General features: G+C 42.1%; 1 protein-coding gene and 6 long non-coding RNA genes across 9 annotated transcripts in view; 3 read left to right on the forward strand and 4 right to left on the reverse strand.

Annotated features, from left to right (window-relative positions):
* Positions 1-19798, forward strand: part of LOC124350689 — a 67497-nt gene that overhangs the window by 11926 nt on the left and 35773 nt on the right. The window lies entirely within an intron of this gene.
* LOC124347052 overlaps positions 259-19798 on the reverse strand; it is a 67408-nt gene continuing 47868 nt past the window's right edge. Inside the window, exons 1-6 of one of the 2 annotated variants that reach the window (XM_046798427.1) lie at positions 2025-2179; positions 1704-1962; positions 1469-1623; positions 1198-1399; positions 873-1124; positions 259-800 (exon numbers count right to left, since the gene is read on the reverse strand). In XM_046798427.1, the coding sequence (XP_046654383.1) occupies positions 376-800; positions 873-1124; positions 1198-1399; positions 1469-1623; positions 1704-1962; positions 2025-2153 (1422 nt within the window). In that variant the 5' untranslated portion in view covers positions 2154-2179 and the 3' untranslated portion in view covers positions 259-375. Of the gene's footprint in view, positions 801-872; positions 1125-1197; positions 1400-1468; positions 1624-1703; positions 1963-2024; positions 2180-19798 lie in introns of those variants that run through there. The other variant, XM_046798428.1, reaches the window with a different exon arrangement.
* On the reverse strand, positions 3250-4295 carry LOC124350874. Of its 2 annotated transcripts, none has more exons than XR_006921237.1 (4): positions 4185-4295; positions 4008-4116; positions 3786-3867; positions 3250-3720 (listed from the first exon to the last, which is right to left on the reverse strand). It is a non-coding gene; the product is annotated as an uncharacterized LOC124350874 (long non-coding RNA). The 2 variants fall into 2 exon arrangements; XR_006921230.1 differs by having other exon boundaries at positions 3786-3952.
* Positions 4633-6467, forward strand: LOC124350836. Its single transcript, XR_006921138.1, has 5 exons — positions 4633-4677; positions 4745-4943; positions 5006-5206; positions 5271-5565; positions 6376-6467. It is a non-coding gene; the product is annotated as an uncharacterized LOC124350836 (long non-coding RNA).
* Positions 6883-7986, reverse strand: LOC124350685. Its single transcript, XR_006921087.1, has 2 exons — positions 7900-7986; positions 6883-7809 (listed from the first exon to the last, which is right to left on the reverse strand). It is a non-coding gene; the product is annotated as an uncharacterized LOC124350685 (long non-coding RNA).
* Positions 8093-9790, reverse strand: LOC124350732. Its single transcript, XR_006921102.1, has 3 exons — positions 9195-9790; positions 8890-9036; positions 8093-8475 (listed from the first exon to the last, which is right to left on the reverse strand). It is a non-coding gene; the product is annotated as an uncharacterized LOC124350732 (long non-coding RNA).
* On the forward strand, positions 10584-18520 carry LOC124350788. Its single transcript, XR_006921113.1, has 3 exons — positions 10584-10731; positions 13762-13765; positions 18486-18520. It is a non-coding gene; the product is annotated as an uncharacterized LOC124350788 (long non-coding RNA).

Here is a 19798-nt window from a genome sequence, read left to right on the forward strand (position 1 = left end):
ACAATTTGAAAGTTGACTTGCTGTTCTGCGAAGTTGAATGGCCCATTACATTTTTTGGTTTTATTTTCGCATTTATTTCAACATGAAATAATTCTATAAATAAAAAGTTGTTTGTATGACAGTTATCTTTAACGTTTTGGAAAAAATCTACGCTCTTGGACTTTATTTTTCTAGCTTTGCGATTCTGCCACTGGCAAATGGCCGTGTAAAAATGTTTTCAGACTATGGAAGTAAGGTAATTAACAGGAATAACGGGGAAATGTTTAATTCATTTTATTATTCGTCAATTGCATGAACTGTAATTGAAATGAAAATTTTAGGTCATATTAATCATCTACAAATTTACTACGCAAAAATGTCAAAACTCGGCTATTATTATTCGAAGACATCTTCCTCTACTAACAAACCTACAAAGCTAGTATAAGATCTAATGTCGTCGTAAACTGTTCCGACAATCAAGACCAATCTAATCTGGTCGCCTTTGGAAAGTTGCAAAGTAACATGGTGTGAAAAAGTATTATGCATCTCATTGCTGTATCCAGCTCCTATTTGAACACCATTCAACTGAAGCTCAACAGCTGCATAACTTCCATAATTAATTCCTGAAAAAGTGAAAAAATATTTTCCCGGTCTTGGAGTGGTAAAAACTCCTGTTGAAGCGTTCATGGCATTTCCCACATTAGTTCTGGTCAACTCGAATGGAATGGCCGTGTTGACGATTGCGTAATTCGCGTTTTTCTGTACATAGAAATAAACAGGAGATGATTTGACATCAGCGTAGCCAATCCAAGTTTCGTATCCTGCGTAAACAAAATTGCGATCATTTTACTAATTTTACTTCAATCAACCCAAAGGCAAAAGTCTGAGCAAACCTGCGTCCGTTGACATTTTGCTAAAGTCGCAATAAACCGTTTCCACTTGAGACACGCCCTTGATCAAGTATAAACCGCTGAGGACATGTCCGATCTGCCACAGCTCGACGCAAGAGGTTGGCATTCCTTCGACCAACTTTTGGCCTTTGCATTTCAATTTTCCCAATGTGTGTATACCGCTTGACGCTGCAGGGGTCGTTCGTCCGAAATTCAAACGTGTGATGGGCAAACTTCCCTTCGCAGTTATTTCACCTGATTAGTTTTAATTTTTAAAAAATAAATTTTCTAAAAGATGTTCGATAAAATGTTGGTTTTGTCAACAGACCTTCGTCGACTAGATTGACGGGTACGTTGGCGTCACAGTTGCAGTTTTTACTAGGATCGACACAGGTTTTGCCGATTCCGCACAGGCACGTGTGAGTGGAGTTATCGTTACCGTGCCAGAAATATTGCTCTACACCGTAGCGGTCGTTCCACCAGGAATATTGGATTCCATCGTACTGGAGTGGGGCCGAGTAACACTCGTACTGAAAATTAAATTGCAGGTAAATTAAATTTTGTAGGATTTAAAAAAAATTACATTTTATTTAATGAACCTTACTTGACTGCCGGCAATCTACAGAAATTTGTGCTAGAGCTGCAGTTTGTCTGAGTGATGCCTCGTACACGATTGGTCTGGTATAGCATCCGGGTTCCGTGCAATGGCTAACGTTAATCGCTGCTTCTGCGTCGTGTCCAATTATTGTCATTCCTGTCGGTTAACAATAGGATACAATCGTATTAATCCAAACTTTTATTTATTCAAATCTTTTTTAAATAGAGTTATTATACCTGTGGACATGTCGCAGTTCACCTGGATGGGATCGTCTCCAACATCTTGTCCGTCGGGATCGATCCAGTAAACGTCAGTGGGCAATGAAGGGTCGGCCATACGAACCTCGTGACAAGATCTCGGCATTACACCTTTCGAGCCCGACTTTAATACCGGTAACATTTCCTGCATTTCCTTTTGGTGGAGTTTGGTTTTTAGCTGCTGGACTTCCTCTCTCAGGCGGTCAAACTGGTCATTGAATTCAGCTTTTAAAGTTTCCTATCAGGCCAGACAACAATGAAATAATTAGACAGCAACCAAAAGAAAAAGTTTTTGTTTACGTAGTCTAAACGGAGATTGGTGTCGCCTTTCGTAGATGGCAAGTGATTTGGGTGTTGGCCTGTTGTCACGCTCAATAGGAAAGCGCTGAAGAAGACGAGTGTCTTGACGTGCAGGGATGACTTGGCCATTGTCGTGATTAATTACCGAATGTGTGGTGTTTTGGCATTGGCAGTGATTTCCTATTTATACAGGGCAATATAGGTGAATGAAAGTTTGTCTTATGTCGTGACTATTCAGATAAGATTACGCCATAATTGGTATCTTAACTGGTCTACGGTACTTTTTTTTTCAATTGATGAGATACGAAAAGAAATTAAAAATTCCCCTACACGTGACCAATTCGATTGACACACATATGCTGCGCGTCAATTGATAAGGATTATTTTGAAATCAGTGCGTCAGTGCCGCAATTAAAACTGAGCTTGTGTTGATCAAGCAGCAACAGTTAATTGCAACATGGTGTCATACATTGATTGATTCAATTAGGTAAAAGAAAAGAGTCCCTCGTAAAGGAATGTTAAAGAGAAAATTGACTGCAAACGATTATCCTCAGAAGAAAAAAATATTCTCTATATTTTTCATTTCTAATTACAAAACTAAGATTTCTTGCAGCGAACGTATCTCGGTAAAGCGTTAATAATGACGAATAGTATGACCAGCGTAACAAGTTGTGTAGCAGTTTCTCATTTTTGCTAAACAGCTTGATTGGGAATGTTTAACCTGTTTATTCTTCTGACAATTCGAATCAGTACCAAACTTTCAGTCCGGGGGAATCCCCTGCTGCTGGTTTTCAGTACGTCCTGCGCTGAATGACATGAAATGGCCTTAGTACAACAAAAAATATTTATTTAATTTAACCGATGAACCCCTTTCTCAATTTTTTTTTACCCAGTCTTAGTTAATGCGCAGCAAGTAAAAAGTTATTAACGCAACACAGTACGCGTGAAAAGTTATTACGCAGCAAGTACTTTACCAAAAAAAAAACCATCACGAAACAAGTGACTTAAGTAGATCAATCCCATAATTGCAGTACTTCTTGCACATGTAATACAACTTGTTTTTGCGTAATTTCTTCTTTTCATAGGTATTCTAACTGTTGGTTAATGTATGAGCTATGCCTAAAATTGCCTATGAAATAATTATTCCATTAAACTCTGTAATTTCTGTACAATACAAATAACAGTAAATTCCTACAAAATAATAAATCATGACAGTAAATAAATTAAAAAACCTTTAATTGGTAAAACGACCAGTTTTAAAAAGTAACATTCAAACTAATTTCCAAATCAGTAAGTACAGCAATATTTTTCTGCATTTCTATCAACCAATGCCTTGATTAACTGCGACCGTGAACATTACATGTCCAGTAAAGAAGAGAGAAGAGTGCGAGGGGGCTATTAGTCAAAGTAGGGTTCTAAGTTAGACTCATGCCCCTTTAAAAATTTTCATAACACCATGATCCAAGTCCCTGTTCGACCAGAGCCCTCCCCTCCTCCTGGTTGACACAGCGAGTGAGTGACCACCGGCGGGCGTTGGTTACTGGTTAGTGGTTAGTTAGGGAAACGGGGCCACAGAAAAGAAGGGAGCCCAGATTATGTACTTGGAATTTATCAACATCAACACAAATTATCAGTCTTCAATTCGAGGAATCTCTCATCGGTTTCAGAACAACTATAACAGTGGAGAGGGATTAACCTGAAAGGAGAGTATATAAAGATATAATAATTTTCATACCATATTGTAGTGACAGAAAGCAATACCTCAAATCTATCATTGTCCTAAATTAGAACTAAGTGGCAGTCACCAGAAAATCTTGAGTTGCAGCACTTTCTTGCTGGTGTCCTAAAAATAGATTGCAGTAAAGAATTGGATCTGACGAAGGCACCAAATATCTTGAAGATTTACAAATTGACAGGGAAAAGTTAACCTGAATCATTGTAAACCTTAAAGATCACAGTAATTAAAAAAACAAAAAAAACTACCTTGCAACAGAAATTATTTAGCTTCAGAGGACATAGCTTGCATTATTGGATTGGACTACTTTATTGACCCCAGTTGGCCAGGTCCAACGAAAACTTCAGCTGACATTATCTGAAAACATTTAGTCAAGAACAAGAATGTAGTAAGAATCACTAACTAAAGGTTGTATTATCTATTACCTGTAGACAGTTAAATCTTCAAAGATTATCCGATCTCCGTTTGTTTTGAAGTAACTTACGATTTATGAACGTTACGAACTTACGATGTGTAATGACAGTATGGCCATTGGTCATGTCTCCTGTCACTGTGCAGTGTGCAACTAACGCAAGATTAAAAACTCATTACTAGACGTCGCTACGGTCGCTCTGTTTGCATCGTCTGCATCGTGATAAAAACATGGCGAAAATGGGCGAAATAATTATTGCTAATTTATACCTATTTTTCTGTGATTCATTTACCAAATTGAACTGGATACCTTATGTAGGTTTATCTTGACCCAGTTTCCTTATTCTGTATATTAAAACAATTTATTTCTTCAAATTCTAGATGCATTCTGTCAATCATTCCAACAAGTTGACTTTGAGCTGTGTCACTTACCATCTATTGCCATCAAAAGTCTAAAACTCATGTTTGAAGCCAACATGTAGTGGAATACAAGTGTGCCGTGATAAGGTATTTTCCCATTACCAGAATGATGCATTATGTAAGATATCATAATTCAGATTTTTGTTTAACACAGGTACTTTTGCTCATGAACATAGGATCTTTTCCCAATCTCGCAACTTTGTAACCTGCAGCAGCATGTTGTTATGACTGTTTCTACTTCTGTTCAGAAGGCAACCCAGCCGAGAAGATCCCCATTAATGTATGAGCTTGCTCCAGCCTCTCGTATTTCTACAAAACCTAACCGTGGAGTTGTTCAGTTGAATATGTTAAATGTAAGCTCAGCACTAGTCAGCTTATTATTTAAAATTACTTTCTAAAGCCTTTATTTTTTCAGTTTCGATAATGACTGAGAAGTTGCTGCCCAGAGGACAGAAGTAAGAAGAGACATTGCCGTACATCATAGTTCGTGGATCTTCATTTTTGGTCAACATTCCGGTCAACATTTGGTCTTGTTGCGGATGCAGTTTTGACATACTTTCCTGCCAGAAGCCGTTCTTTAGTGTACAGTCGGATTGGTTTAATCCAAAATCTTTAAGTAAGACACAGAACTCTTGTTTTTTGTTTAAGCTTCCTTTTAATTTCCAACTCGTTTTTTACAGAACTATTTGTAACCTCCTTGAGATCGCAAGTCGACGGCCAATGTCTATATCTAGTATCTTTATGGGATTGTATGGTCCTGGCATTGAGATCCTTGAGCGTGCGCTGGCCATGATAGAAGACTTCCACCAACGTTCTGTTCCATCCTTATCCTCGCGACGTCCACTCATCTAGCTTCATTTCTTCTTATGCTGCTACACTACTTTTCTTGCTTCACTGACGAGTTGGATCCCTTCAGTAGTCGCTTCCGTCCGCTGTGACTGGTAGTCATTCACCACGGAATTATGCATTGCCCAGGTACCCGACAATTGACTTATTTTTTTTAGATTATCTACTAGCAATCTATTTGCGTTAAACTCCATGTCTGTGTAATAGTTCAAAAATTAGGCCCTTCTGGCGCGTAAACGAAGTGCAACTTTGAATTTTCTTTTTCTAACGCTAGATGGCTTTTCCATATTTTCAGCTGTCAAAACGAGTCAGTTTTAGTTACTTTGCAAATCTCTAAACAGTTATCGGTAGCTACTGTGTGGAAATTTTTTAGTGAAAACTGACGATAACTATTCCCCCAACAAAGCTCACTTGATAGATTTTCGAAATTTGCATTTTTTTTCTACTTCCGGTTTTCTCATTTCAGTCAGTAGTTTAGTTAATATTCATTCTACGTACAAAAAAACCACATATTCGTGATCCTCGTGAAATTTGTGGTAAAGTTCATGTATTTTTTTGTACGATTTCGTACTTCCGGCTTCAAGAATTTTCCTGAACTATAGTTCAGGAAAATTCTCGATTTTGGCCAAATTTTGGATTTCGTTTAAATCATTTCTAATCGACCCCAAATTTCATGGGGATCACGAATATCTGGTTTATTTTGACGACAGCTCAACCGTTGAGGAGCTATTGCTACTTCCGGTAAACTTCCGGAAAATTTTCGACAAACTAGCAAGTGAGCTTTGTTCTGTGTATAGTTCTCAATATTGTAAGCTTGAATTTAAGTTTAAAAAATTGCATCTTTAAATCTTTTAGCTAAAAAACCTGATTACTGTTTCTCTCTTTATTATGTAACTTTTATTGGCTTGTCTAAATAAGAATTGTTGTCTCTTTATTCAGGTAATGCAGAGGAAACGTCGAGAAGGTGGACACCAAGACGTCGCCGGTATCTCCAAAATGTCAGCGCGGATCATCATTTGTTGTTGGTAATATGTTTGTGAGTGTAAGTTAACCCGTTGTCTGCCACGCCTTTGTTCTCCCCTAGCTCCTTAGCACGGGCTGCGTGCGCTGTTCGGCCTCGTGGTTTTCATGCCGCGGGGTCGGAAAGTCGCACCAGCCTAAAATTTGCCGTAAGGCGCCTATTAGGCAATGCACCAGTAGTTCCCCCTTTTCAGCACGGACTTGTCAGCAATGGCAAGTCCCTTCTTGGCCATGGATCCTTCAGACGTGGCGCGTAGAGTAACAACCTACGGGTTGTATGGCGTGGCAGCTAACGGGTTAACCTAAGTGTATGTTTGTATTTGTATGTATGTGTATAAGATTATGCTTTATATATTTATGTATGTGATTTAAAAACGTGATGGAATTGTGGGTAGAGGTGAGATAATAAAAAATTTCTTTCAAATGGTTTGTTTATTGTGTACTGTAATATTAAAAGCTTTGCGTAAATTACCTATAAAATGAAATTTTTCCAATGATAAAAGAACTCTAAGATTGTAACTTATCATTCCAATCAAGTAAAATAGGTAATATCCAAAAGCATATACAGAAAATGTCCCAATGTTTAAATGGTTGGAGGTGTTGAGATGTTGTGCAAGATGATTTATCAATTTTATTTGCTCCAATTTTCCGCATTACCAATTTATTGCATTTAAAATCAACAATCAGTTTCAATTGACAATAACTATTAAGATTGGATCACATCAACATCGAACACAAATTTTAGATCTCACATTGTAGGTTGTGGTTTTACTTTCAAGTGCCTTACTGATGTAGTAATTCGGGGCAGAGTAATACTTCGGTGTGATAGGTCGGAGAAGCGTTAACAGTGGTTTGTAGGTACTGCCTGCGTAATAGTTGACCGGCTCAGTTGCGAGTGTGTAGCTGGGGGCAGAGTAGAATTTTAGTGCCTCGGTGTAGTAGCTGCTAGCAGAGATCACTTGGGAACCTTGGTGTAGTCAGCTTGGGCAGCATACGTAGTCGTGTATTACTCCGGTGCCCTGGATGTGTTGTGTTGGAATCCTCTATGTAGGAGACTGAGCAGCGTGGGTAGGTGTGTAATAATCCGATGCCTCGGTGGTGAAGCAAGATGGAGCCTAGGTGTAGTAGCTGGAAGCGGAGTAACGTTGCCTCAAGACAGCAAGCTGGAACAGCACAGGTTTTGGTGAAGTCCTCCGATGCTTTGGTGAAGTAACTGGTTGTTGCCTATGTTGTCATGGTTAGGCGACGGCGTTGCGATTTCGCATCCACCATCCTCAGGAGATGTCGGTACACCAGTGTTCGGTTCAGTCATCAACGATACAACACCCACCAGCAGCACGACACCATAGCTTACTAAACAATAAATAACGAGATCATTAATATTGATTTATAAGTAGAAAATTACTATATAAAAAATGTCAATCGAAACAACCAAATATTTACCTATGATTAAGGATTGGAAGAATACAATAGTCGACCCGCTACCAACGATAGAACCCCAACAGCAACACGACGCAAACATTAACTAAGATCAACAAAAATAAACATTTCAGTTATGAATGATTAATTGACAATTATAAAAATATATAATGATTCAAACTCTACGTAAAAAGCATATTTACCTTTTAATGTGGCACTGATGGTGTAGTACTTTGGAGCTTCAGTGTAGTAGTCGGGGGCAGCGTAATTACTCGAGTAATACTCAGGGGCGTTGGTGGTGTAGTAAACAGGAGCCTCTGTTTGGTAGTAGTTTGGAGCAGATTAATACTTGGGTTCCTCGGTGTAGTAAACTGGGGCAGCAAACGCGACTCGGCCTTTCGCTGTAGTACTTGGGGACGTCGTTGTACCAACTGGTCGTTGCGTATTTTGTTGCTGATGTTGTGTAGTAAAACGGGGGCATTGCGACTTGCTATCCGCCATACCCAGGGGACATTGGTACACCAATGTTCGACCTAACCATCACCATCACCCTAATCACCAACGATACAACATCCAAAAGCAGCACGACGCCATAGATAACTAGACAATAAATAGTGTGAACATTAAATTACAGTAACAAGTGACACATCATAGCAAGAAAGTTTAACTGATTCTAAGCTCAACAAACAAATATGTACCCGATATTGCGAATAAGAAGAATTCAGTTAATGACACATTGCGTTCCAGCTTCGGACGGGTCGGAGACACGTCACTCGACTGATTTCTATCGCTTTTACTCTGCTTTTATACGACTTTCTCACCCTAACACAAATTCCAACTCAAGCCTTACGGCAATTCTACCGACTTGATAATGACGTTTCTTTCTCACCCATCAACCTCTACACCACTGCACAATTCAGACCCAACATCTTAACCACTCTTTTTTACAGTTTCACGTAACATTCAGACTGGCAAATTAACATTAAATGGCAAAATTAACATTCAACATGTTACCTTCGGGACATTAGCGATCGTTGCGAGGCGTCTCATCCACCAACGTCGTACTCCTCATCGAAATATTCACCGGTGGGCTGGCAGCAGCTGGAAGAGATTCGGGTCGGAAGGCGCTGTCGTCGGCCGGCCATCGACTGAATCATGGCCCTTCATTCCGATACAACACACGGCAACAGCACGATGCCATAATTAAATATAAGGAAAACAAATTTGAACATTAATATTCGAAACTAACTAGCATATTAACAAATAGGCAAAATGTGGAATGATTCACGACTGTAAGTAAAAACAAACAGACTATTTACCCATGGTTGCGAGCTGGTATAACGACGAAGAATGTTGTTGATGACAAACAATGCACAACAGTTATTACCGTGTCGGAGATGCTCTGCTGACTGGTGGTCTCTCACTTTTTCTCTCTCCTTTTATACGACTTTTTCTCACCCTAACTCAACTCTTCAGTTTTGCGGCAATTCTACCTACTTGATAATGATGCCACACGTTTCTTTCTCACCCAACCTCTACACTTTTACGAAATGTTCCTTGTAACCTTGAACCGAATGAATTCTACCAACTTGATAATGATGTAAAACTTTCTTTCTTACCCAACCTCTACACTTTTACATGTTCCTTGTGACCTTGAACCAAATTCATATGAAATAGGAAATAATGGGAAATAATGCGCAAATAATGGTACACGGGGGGACTTTTACTTGCGAACCGTCGTGATAGATTATAGATTCACCCTTACATTTACAGTTAAAAGGATTACAGCAGCATTACTTGACCACTTCTGTTCTTCACGTTCACCATTTTAATTTTTACTTTTTCCTTCCGAATAGTCGTCTGCTTTGCTAGGGATAGCGCCATCTAGTAGCTATTCATGAATACACTACATGGTTGCCATCTAGTAGTCATGTAGTAGTCGTATCAAAATGTTTAAAAAGAAAAAAAACAAACAAATCAGCGATTCTTCTATAACTATAAACTATGTATTAATAAAAGAAATTTGTGCGATGATTAAGGCACATCAATCTTTAAAAAATATAAATTAAAGGTAAATAAATAATAAGGTGCGGAGTGATAAACATTTTTATTACAACCGTAGTCTCTGTTGAATAGAAGAGAGAAATAGACTATTTATTTTTAGTCAAATTAAATTAACATGCGCTATATCCTATTACATGAAGGTGAGAGGATAATCAAGTTTTCACCTTCGGATTAAACAGCTGCACCCTTTCACCAATCATTTCCCTGATGATGTTGGTGGATTGGAGGCTGCGGCCGAGAACGAATCCGCGGTCCGTGTTCGACGATCTCCTCTCCGTCCATCCGTTGACGTTTCTCTTCAGGTACAACGTGTTGGTGAAGTGTGTGCACCCCGGATTGTTGATGCATTCTTTCGCGCATTCGCCCGCCGGCACTTTCACTCGCCCAATGTCGTAGCCGACGAAATTGCAATTCGGCGCCCAGCGAACGAATCCGGCCGAATTCCACACGCGCCCAGTCACGGCCGATGACAGGACAACCAACAGCAGGAATAAAACGGACGGCCGAGTTGACATGATCCTGATCAAAATTCCAAAAATACGAGTCAATTGTCAATTCAATTAAATTTGCAACCGAAACACCAAGAATAATTTGACTACTCACATTTCTTATTGTAGGGTGCGGAAGTGTATCCAGTCCTGTGCAGAGTCTGGGCATCCGTCGGGCTGATCTTGAGCGGCTCCACCTGGATCTTCAACGTGGAAGACGAAGGTTTGCTGGGCTTCTCCTGGCGGCGATCGTCGCTCCGCTTCCGCCTGGACAGGCAAGCGGCGATGGACAAGATGACCAGGAGTTTCACGATTATTTTCGTTATTTGAAAATAATTGGCAATGTTCCCAATTTTCCTGAATCCTGAACAGAGTCACTGACACTCTGACAGCTGGATAAACATGAAACGACTTCAAAATTTGTTAAAAAAATGACGTATGCAAATGTTTTGTAATGTAAAACTTATTTATTTTCAGACGATCAGCAATCGAGAAACCGACACGCATTTACGCTCTTTAAGTGAGCAAAAATTTGGAAAAAAAAAAAATTAAAATAAAGATCGACATTGTCCGGTTCCTCCGTTAAAACGAGTCGAAGGTCCGCAACTGGCCGCCCGACTGTCATCAACACACGAGCCCGAGGCCGTCAAAAAAGTGTCAGCTGGGCAAGAGAATAACGAAGGAACCGGAGGAAGAGACTCTCCAGAACTGGAATCAGACCTGAATCCATAAAAACATTGAATGAAACCGAAAATTATTTAAATTCAAATAGATCTAATTGACTTACACCAAAGGATTAGCACATTTGAAATTATTGTCTCTCCGAGCTCCAGATCGACAAGGTTGAAGGAGTGAATCAGGTAAAGAACTGGGAACTTGAAGAATTCCCGCAGCGTCTTGTCTCTCAACAGGTTCAATTAATTTGCTTCTTTGCAATAAACTGATGCTGATTAAATACTTGATCCAATCAATCCGCTCGCTGATGTAATCCTGCGAATATAATTCCCTGTTTTCTGCAGCATCGACCAGTTCGTTTTGTTGAGATGAAGAAGATTCCGGAGAGAAAGGATCGACTACGCACTGCAATTGCCGTTTGAATATGTCGTAACCCAACAGTTGAGTGGATGAACAAGGTCCGAGTGAACCCAGAGCGAAACAAGTTCCTTTTTCATCCGGAATCAGCTGCTGGAATCGTCCGTCATCTCCTCCATTAATCGTCTGACATTCGAGGGGTTCGCAACTCAGTCGACCATCCACAGTTATAACCAACACTTGGCGATTTGGGCACGGACCTTAGAATCAATTGAATAATGTATTTTAATAAGGCAAAATGGATTCAGATAGGATAGTCATTCTAATTACCTTGAGAAAATAATGAAACGCAGTCGTCTTTTGTGCTGTCTGGAAACGGATATTGTCCGATTGGACAATCACATATCGGATCTCCATAGGCTGTGTAATAAAGACGTCGACCTCCTTGACATTCAAGTGGATCGTTGACGTCATGGCAGAGGCCAGTCCGGCCAACGAAAACTCTTTCTTCCTCACAGAGACGCAGAGTGCATCCACCCTGTTATAAAATCCAGTAACAAAAATTTATTAGAACTTTGATCAAAACTATTGTAATTTCGCTACTGACCTGTAATGAAATGGGATCGACTGTAACCCACTGAGTTTGATTACAAGGTCCTCTGCTGAAAATAGGATGACTACTTCCGTCAGGAAATCGAATGGAACTGTCACCACTTCCGTCATCCGGAAAACTCAGTCCGACAACTGGAATCGGTAAATTATTTGCGGGGGTTTGATTTGAGATTTGGGCCGATTGTTGATTATTATCATTATTGTTGTTATTATTATTATTATTGTTATTGTTATTTTGCTGGTTGTTGTTGGCGACAACAACAGCTGCCACTGCAATTCCGGCCGCTACACCTCCGCCAACTCCAACGCCGATTGCGGCAACTCTTCCAGCCGCCAAAATAGTCGACGAGGCGACGCTGCAATCGACAAGTAACTTTTCGCAATCTTTGTTATCGACAGACAGAAATGAATAAGTGCCATAATCGTCTGAATCGGGACCTATTAAATATGGATAGCCCTCGTAAACGGAAGTTCGAGTACAGAAACTGTAACTACCACTACACGGCTGCGCAGATGACAAGCAGGTTGTTGAACAGACGTGAGGAATATATTGTCTGCCTGTTGCAGGACCTACTCCAGCAATAGAACACGAGCATCCTACCGCTCTTTCTTTCATTGAACTCTCAATGCTCGGTGGGAAAAACGAAGTGTGTTGGTCGAATTCACTTGTCTGCAGACTGGTTGATATTTCAATTTCGTTCTGATTTTGTTCTTTGATTTCTGACATTCGCTGTCTTCGTTTTCGTTTGGCATAAGGACTTTGTACGTATGGATTATCACCATATTCTTCATAGGTTGCATTGTCCACTTGGCTATGTTTTGCCTTAATTAGGGCAATTCCAACAGCTCCAGCGGCCAATCCGACAGATAAGGCAGCCACACCTGTCACCAATTGTCTTGCCTTCACTATAGAATCCACTGCATTGCATTGGCTCTCGAGTATTTCACATCTTTCTTCGTCAATTTGTGAAAATGTTTTCGTTAAAATGGACGAAACATCACTCGTTTCAGTAGTTTGAAATACCAAATCATAAAAAAGGAACTGTGTGCCAGTAAAAAAGGAATAAACGGCCATGAAAGTGGTGTTCCGGTAGCAGGTTCGAGAACCAGAACACAAGGTATCGCTGTTTCTACAAATTGTGCTACAAGCTCGTCCTATCGTCCCCGCTGATGGACTTGGGTCATCACAAGTACAACCAGTAACATCTTCTTGACGTCCACTGAGTAAACTAAAGAGATTATTTTTGGGAAACCTTTTCAAATTCTTGTCTTCAACGATTGAACTTTCTAAAAATGGTCCGACTTCATCAAACAAAGATTTTGAATTCAGCAGGGAATCAAAATATTTTAATTTCTTTGCTGTGCGTCCTGTATAAGTGCGATGCAAACGATCCTCCTCCTTCGCTGTTCCATTACTTTTGCTACTTGAAGTGATGAAAAGTTTAGCGGCTGCTCCCATTCCGGACGATAAAGCCGCAGCGGCCAGTCCAGCGGCAGCGCCAATCTTAGCCACAGCACCGATAGCGGACGATGCGATGCAATCGGCTGTCAACTTCTCGCAATCTTTGTTATTGACGGACAAAAATGTTTGTGTAGTTAGTTCGCTACTGCTTCCGGTCAGATACAAAAAGGCGTTGAAAACGGATGTGCGGGTACAAAAATGACCGCTGCAGAGTCGATGGGATGACAGGCAAGTCGTTGTACATTCCTGCTGGAATAATAATGGAATGCTGACACTACAACTGCATGTTCCAATCGCAGGTTGCGCTTGTCTTCTAAATGAAAAACCAAACAAATTATGGGGCATCGCATCGAATTTCTCGTCGATTGGGATCATCGAACTTTTCAAATGTTCGAAATAACTTTTGGATTTTCGACCAAACTTTTTTGAATATTCTTGTTCTTGATAATAATCTTCGTCATATTCCTCTTCTTCTTCTTTATCTTCTTTTGGTTTAGTTTTCTTGTCCATTGCAACACCAACCGATAAGGCGATGCCAGCCCCTAAACCGAATGCGCCAGTTACTTTTGCTTGCGTCGATGCGGATTTTGCGATGCATTTGCTTTCGAGTATTTCACAATTTAATTCGTCAATTTGTACCTTTTGGGTGGTACTTACAAATGATAAGGTGATTGTCTCTTGTCCCAGAAATTGTTGGCCAGTAAATAGGGAATACAGAATCGACAATGTCGTCGACCGAGTGCAAGTCTGCAATTTACACCACGTCTCCGATGTCAAACAAATCGTAGAGCAAACGCGTCCAAAAGTTGCTCCTTGCGGGTTGGGATCAGTGCAGGTGCATCCCCTGTTAGTTGTCGCTACTTGCAGATTATTAAATAAACTCAACCCCAGTTTAGATGCTGGGGGGATTTTTAATTCGCTTTCGGATGATGGATCGATCGAACTTTCCAGCGGAGGTAAGATTTTCTCTATACTTGATTTCCGCAGTTTCCTCCTATTAAAAGGTATTAATATCTTTCCGATTCGCTGTTTCCATGGATTGGCGTTAACGTCGGGGGATAATTTGAGTGATCCTTCGGACGAATGGCGATGGATTTGAAGGGGTTCACTAGTGATTTTGGAAATGAAAGCGACACGAATCAACAAGAAAATACAAATCAAAATCCTGTGATTGCACTTAATATTCATCACGTAAGATTCTGTTGCTTTCCGTTAAACCTGAAATTGAATAAACCACGTTATGCAATCGGCTCAACTGTTCGTGTCGGTAGCAGAGGGATGACTATCGTGAAATCCTCATGTTTGCGCCTATACATAGACGAGTGCTGGTTTCAGCGCGTTAATAAGATGCCTTGTGCGCCTGCGAGCTATGCTTAATGTCTAACGTATGGTCCTCTTTCAGGATAGTTTACATAACAATTGGAAAACTGAACGAGTAAAACACTACTGATTCATGTAAATCTAGCAAATAAAATTCGAGTTGATTCGAGTCAACCTAACCTAAATCATCGATCCGATTACTTCATCAATACAAATGATTAGGACAATGCACACCGGCCTAGCGTTAATTTTGTAACTACTGAATCGGCGGGCTATAATAGCAAAATCTGTTTCAAATCGTCCGACTCCAACGAGTTCCCCTAAAAAGCTGTTGGCATTTTGTAAAGTAAACATCTCGTATACTATCACTACAATTGCTCATAAAAGTACAAGGTACAAGGGCCAAGAATTCTAAAAAAAAGTATTACTTTGACTGTGGCACACGTATGTCGCGTGAATCAGTCCGCGCCAGCAGGTGATGTGAACAAACCAAGTGCTCAACAAAATGTTTCACTCTGTGTTACGACTGTTACCGCTCTCTTTTAAGAAAAAAAAAAACAAGGAGTGGGAAATCCGAGTTGTGCCAGCACATTTCTTGTTTCTTCTTTACGTAATGATGTGGGCTTTGTCTATATCCTCTGCCGTAATTGCAGGATATATTTATCCTAGGACTGGGGGGAATTAAACAAAGGATCACCCACTTAAACAATATTTTTTGTCATGCCCTATTTTCGTTAAAAGAATTTCAAAATATCACGTGACTAACAAAATTAACCTCGACATTTTTAGAACGAAGAGAAAATATTAGCCGGGATAAACCGAGGGGGAAAACCGGTTGAAGAATTAGGATTCGGAAAAACCTGTCATCGTAAAATGTTACCTGCCACTTTCGGAACGAGAAAAATCTTCTTTGTTGCATTTGTTATGCAATTTCATGTGAAGACTTTTACGAGAAATGAATGAGACCACTTAACTTCATTGATGCCGTCACGCCGACTGCTGGCAGTTCAGTTGCTCGTCTCTCGCATGCAAGTCTTTTCAAGTCGTCCGGAATCGCAAAGTTCCCAAAAATAGACCTAACAGCAAAAGACAGTTAATTGAAATAAACAAATTCAATTCAATTATCTTCACAAAATAAGTGGTACGGCAACAAATTAATTCGCTTTATACCTTCTCGTACAATAGTTCCGTCGCTTTTTTTTATAGGCGACACTGGCCACGAAATGTGTCCGGTAGAAGATCGTTTTGTCTAAGAAATAAAAAAAAACGTAGAGAAATAACCAAACATTTCTCAAAGATTGAGAATTCGCAATTTAATCAGCATTATTCATAATAATTTGTTTGCCTTTCGAACAATTGTGATGGCTGGTACAATTCTATCTAGCTAGACTGACATATGGTTAGTCAGTAAAGGCATTTGGTTTCAGCTACTAGGAAGAAAAATAGCCCACCTTTTATTGCTGGTATCCAGGTCTGAATAAAAAAGTAAAAACAGAAAATTAATCCATTATTCTAAAGAATACAATCTGTGAGGTTATGTAGGCTAATATCCTTCCATAAAACTAGTTCAAAACATTACTAGTGGCGTGATAATAAACTAGAATAAACTCAAGTTTTCACCTTCGGATTAAACAGCTGCGAACTTTTCACCAATCATTTCCCTGACGAAGTTTATTGGTGGATTGGAGGCTGCGGCCGAGAACGAATTCGCAGTCCGTGTTCGACGATCTCTTCTCCGTCCATCCGTTGACGTTTCTCTTCAGGTAGCAAGTGTGCAACGTGTTGGTGAAGTGAGTGCACAGCCGATTGTTGAGGCATTCTTTCCCGCATTCGATCGCCGGCACTTTCACTCGCCCAATGTCGTAGCCGACGAAATTGCAATTCGGCGCCCAGCGAACGAATCCGGCCGAATTCCACACGCGCCCAGTCACGGCCGATGACATGACAACCAACAGCAGGAAAACGGGAGGCCGAGTTGACTTGTTGATCCTGATCAAAATTCCATTCAATTAAATTTGCAAACAAAACCAAGAATAATTAGAAAAACTACTCACATTTCTTGTAGAGTGCAGAAGCAGGCGGAAGTGTATCCAGCAAAGAGATGGATGCTGCAATGCAAATGTATTCAATTGTCACCTCTTTTATACTCGACCAATTCCAGACGTACGAAACACGTTCTCACAAAATCAAATCAACGCTTAGAAATAATTGCGTACGTTTCGCCGGAATACTCGACCACCTAGGACATTGACATCTTTTCAGGGTTCAATTGACCATCGACTACCATAATTAACTTTTACCCCCCAATTAAAAAAAGAAAAAGAAATTCAAGTTGAAATCATTTGTTCAAAGGCAGAAATTTATTTTATCAAAAGTCACAGATTATGTCATATACGTATATCACAATTGATGCATCCTATGTACACATTTCCTACATCCTTTCATCATCCAGTCACGCGACAAAAATTTGAAAATAAAAAACTTATTTAATTTGAATGATTTGATTTTTTGACAACTTAAACGAACGAAATGTGTCTCGTCTTCCTCCTGGGCTGGTGGACGACGGAAGATTGAGACGTCGGAGTCGATGGCGGAGGCGGACTGATTTGAGGCGTCCGGTCTTCGCTTCCACTTCCTGCGCCGCCGTAAGAAGATCCTCCGATCATCAAAGGCCGGCGGCTAGACGGTTGGCTGCAGAAATTGGAATCGTGGAATTCTCCCAGCCAGCCCAACGATCCGCCACTCATGTCGTGGTGGTGGCTGTGGTGATCGCCGGAATTATGGTTGTCCAGGAAGCTCGGAACTCTCATGACCCGGCCGTCCGGATGCTGGGACGACATGCCGGGCGACGGAGGCAGCGGCGGAAGAAGATGCTGGTTCGAGTACATGGGAAGGTATCCGTTGTGGTTCTGGATGGGACTGAATCCGGGCGGAGGCAGGATCATTTGCAAGTCGGCGCTGTCCCTGGAATCCGTTTGGTGGTCAGAGACTTCGATGCCCGTGTCATCGGACGAGATGGAAGGTTTCGACGAGATGGAAGTCCCGTCGGCGATGGCCACCCCTCTGCCGCATCCGCCGCCACCGCCGCCCACGCCGGAATTGGCCGACGACGACGGATTGTTGATGTTGATGACGCTCTGGCTGCCGCTGTTGGGCATGATGGATCCGTTGGTCAGGACCTTGTGCCGGTGCGGAGACGTTTTGGCCCGCGGCAGGGACCAGTGGTTCAGATCCGTGGCGCTTGTTCCGGCTTCCAGCCCTTCCAGGTTGGTCAAAATCCGCCCGCGGGGCAGAGTGTTGACCGAGGAGAACCAAAGGGAGCCCCGCTGGATGATCCGTCCATCCGGAGAGACGATTTTCAGCTCGCCGTCCTCCTCCTGGATGTAGGCGTTGTTGACGTAAATCTTGTAGACTGGGCAGGATTCCTCGCTGGATTTCATGGCGACAGCCGCAGCTTTCTGCTCCTTGTGGTGACTGTGCAGAGTCTGGGCATCCGTCGGGCTGATCTTGAGCGGCTCCACCTGGATCTTCAACGTGGAAGACGAAGGTTTGCTGGGCTTCTCCTGGCGGCGATCGTCGCTCCGCTTCCGCCTGGACAGGCAAGCGGCGATGGACAAGATGACCAGGAGCAGAATGAATCCAGCCACTCCGCCGGCGATGGCGTAGAGTTGCTGCTCCGGGTCATGTTGTTGCCGTCGTGCTCGCCAGCCGGAAGGATCGGCGTCGGATTGGTCGTGATGGTGGTCGAGGGCGGAGGAGGTTCCTCGATGTAAACCGGAACAATGTTGGACACTTTGCCTCTCAATCCGGCGAAATCCACGAATACGATGGCGTAATAAAAGATAGGCCGCCATGGCCTTTTGCCACGTTCCGGCTGGAAGCGGTTGCGGAGTCAAAGAAGAGTGGACCAAAATGGCCGAACTGGAATCGTTGAGGGCCGAGCGGTCCGTGTAGCAGCGGATCTGGTAGAAAACGGCCGATCCGGAATCGTAATCCGTTCCGGGGGCCGTCCATCCGAGTTCGACTTCGTTGGTGGCGTTGACGATGCGCTCCACGCGCAAATCCGAAATCCTTCCGGGCGGTCATCATCCTCACTGGGTCCGTCGACCGTGACGAAGCTGGGACCGCTGATGATCCGCCGGAAGGGTTGAACCGGAATGGTTTGCTCGTAGGGCATGGAACTTCCGCAACAAGCTGCTACTCCGGCGGAAGACGTCGTTTCCTGGAGCGGATTAAGTTTCCTGACGGGGATGGAAGCCCTTCTCGAGTTGTCCGTCACTTGAATGGTCACGGCGTAGTGTCCAGGTTCATCGACGGCCCGTGTAAAGTAGGCCGAGTAAATTCCATCCGCCCTGGTAATATCCGGATTTAGAAATTTTTAAAAATGATAAAAAAGAAATTTTAAATTTCCCGCTTCGAGCGCTAGATGGCGTGGGGTTGTTACTACCTCCGGTTCCCTTGTCAAAGAGCTGGACAACAAAGGGTCCAGCTGGTGGATGATGGCTGGTGGTGGTTCCGTTGTTGTCCTGGCCCCTGGGCGGATAGACGAGGGCCGTGACTTTGGCGTCTAGGACGGGACTGAGTCCTCGCCTGACTTCGGCGTACAGCAAAATGGGCGTCTGTGAGGCGTTGACGGGTTGGCGGCCAACGTTGGTCCAGGCCTGGACCGTGATGGCCTCATCGTGAATTTGCGTCGGCGTCGTCGTCGCCGGCTGGGCCGTCACTTCAACGGTAGCCGCCACTTGGTGGGGCTTGGATGATGATGAAGACGTCACCGGCAAGTCAAATTTTACCTGCTTTAACATAACAGATGTGTTAAAATTTGTAGAATAGATTGGATTTCCATGCTTGGAAGCACATACTCAATTAACATCAAAATGAGATTGTTACACAGGTATCTAGGATATAAACTCACAGCGCTCACGGTGCGACTTTCGACGATCCA

Source organism: Daphnia pulicaria, chromosome 1 (assembly GCF_021234035.1).
Source record: "Daphnia pulicaria isolate SC F1-1A chromosome 1, SC_F0-13Bv2, whole genome shotgun sequence".
NCBI classification, from domain to species: domain Eukaryota; kingdom Metazoa; phylum Arthropoda; class Branchiopoda; order Diplostraca; family Daphniidae; genus Daphnia; species Daphnia pulicaria.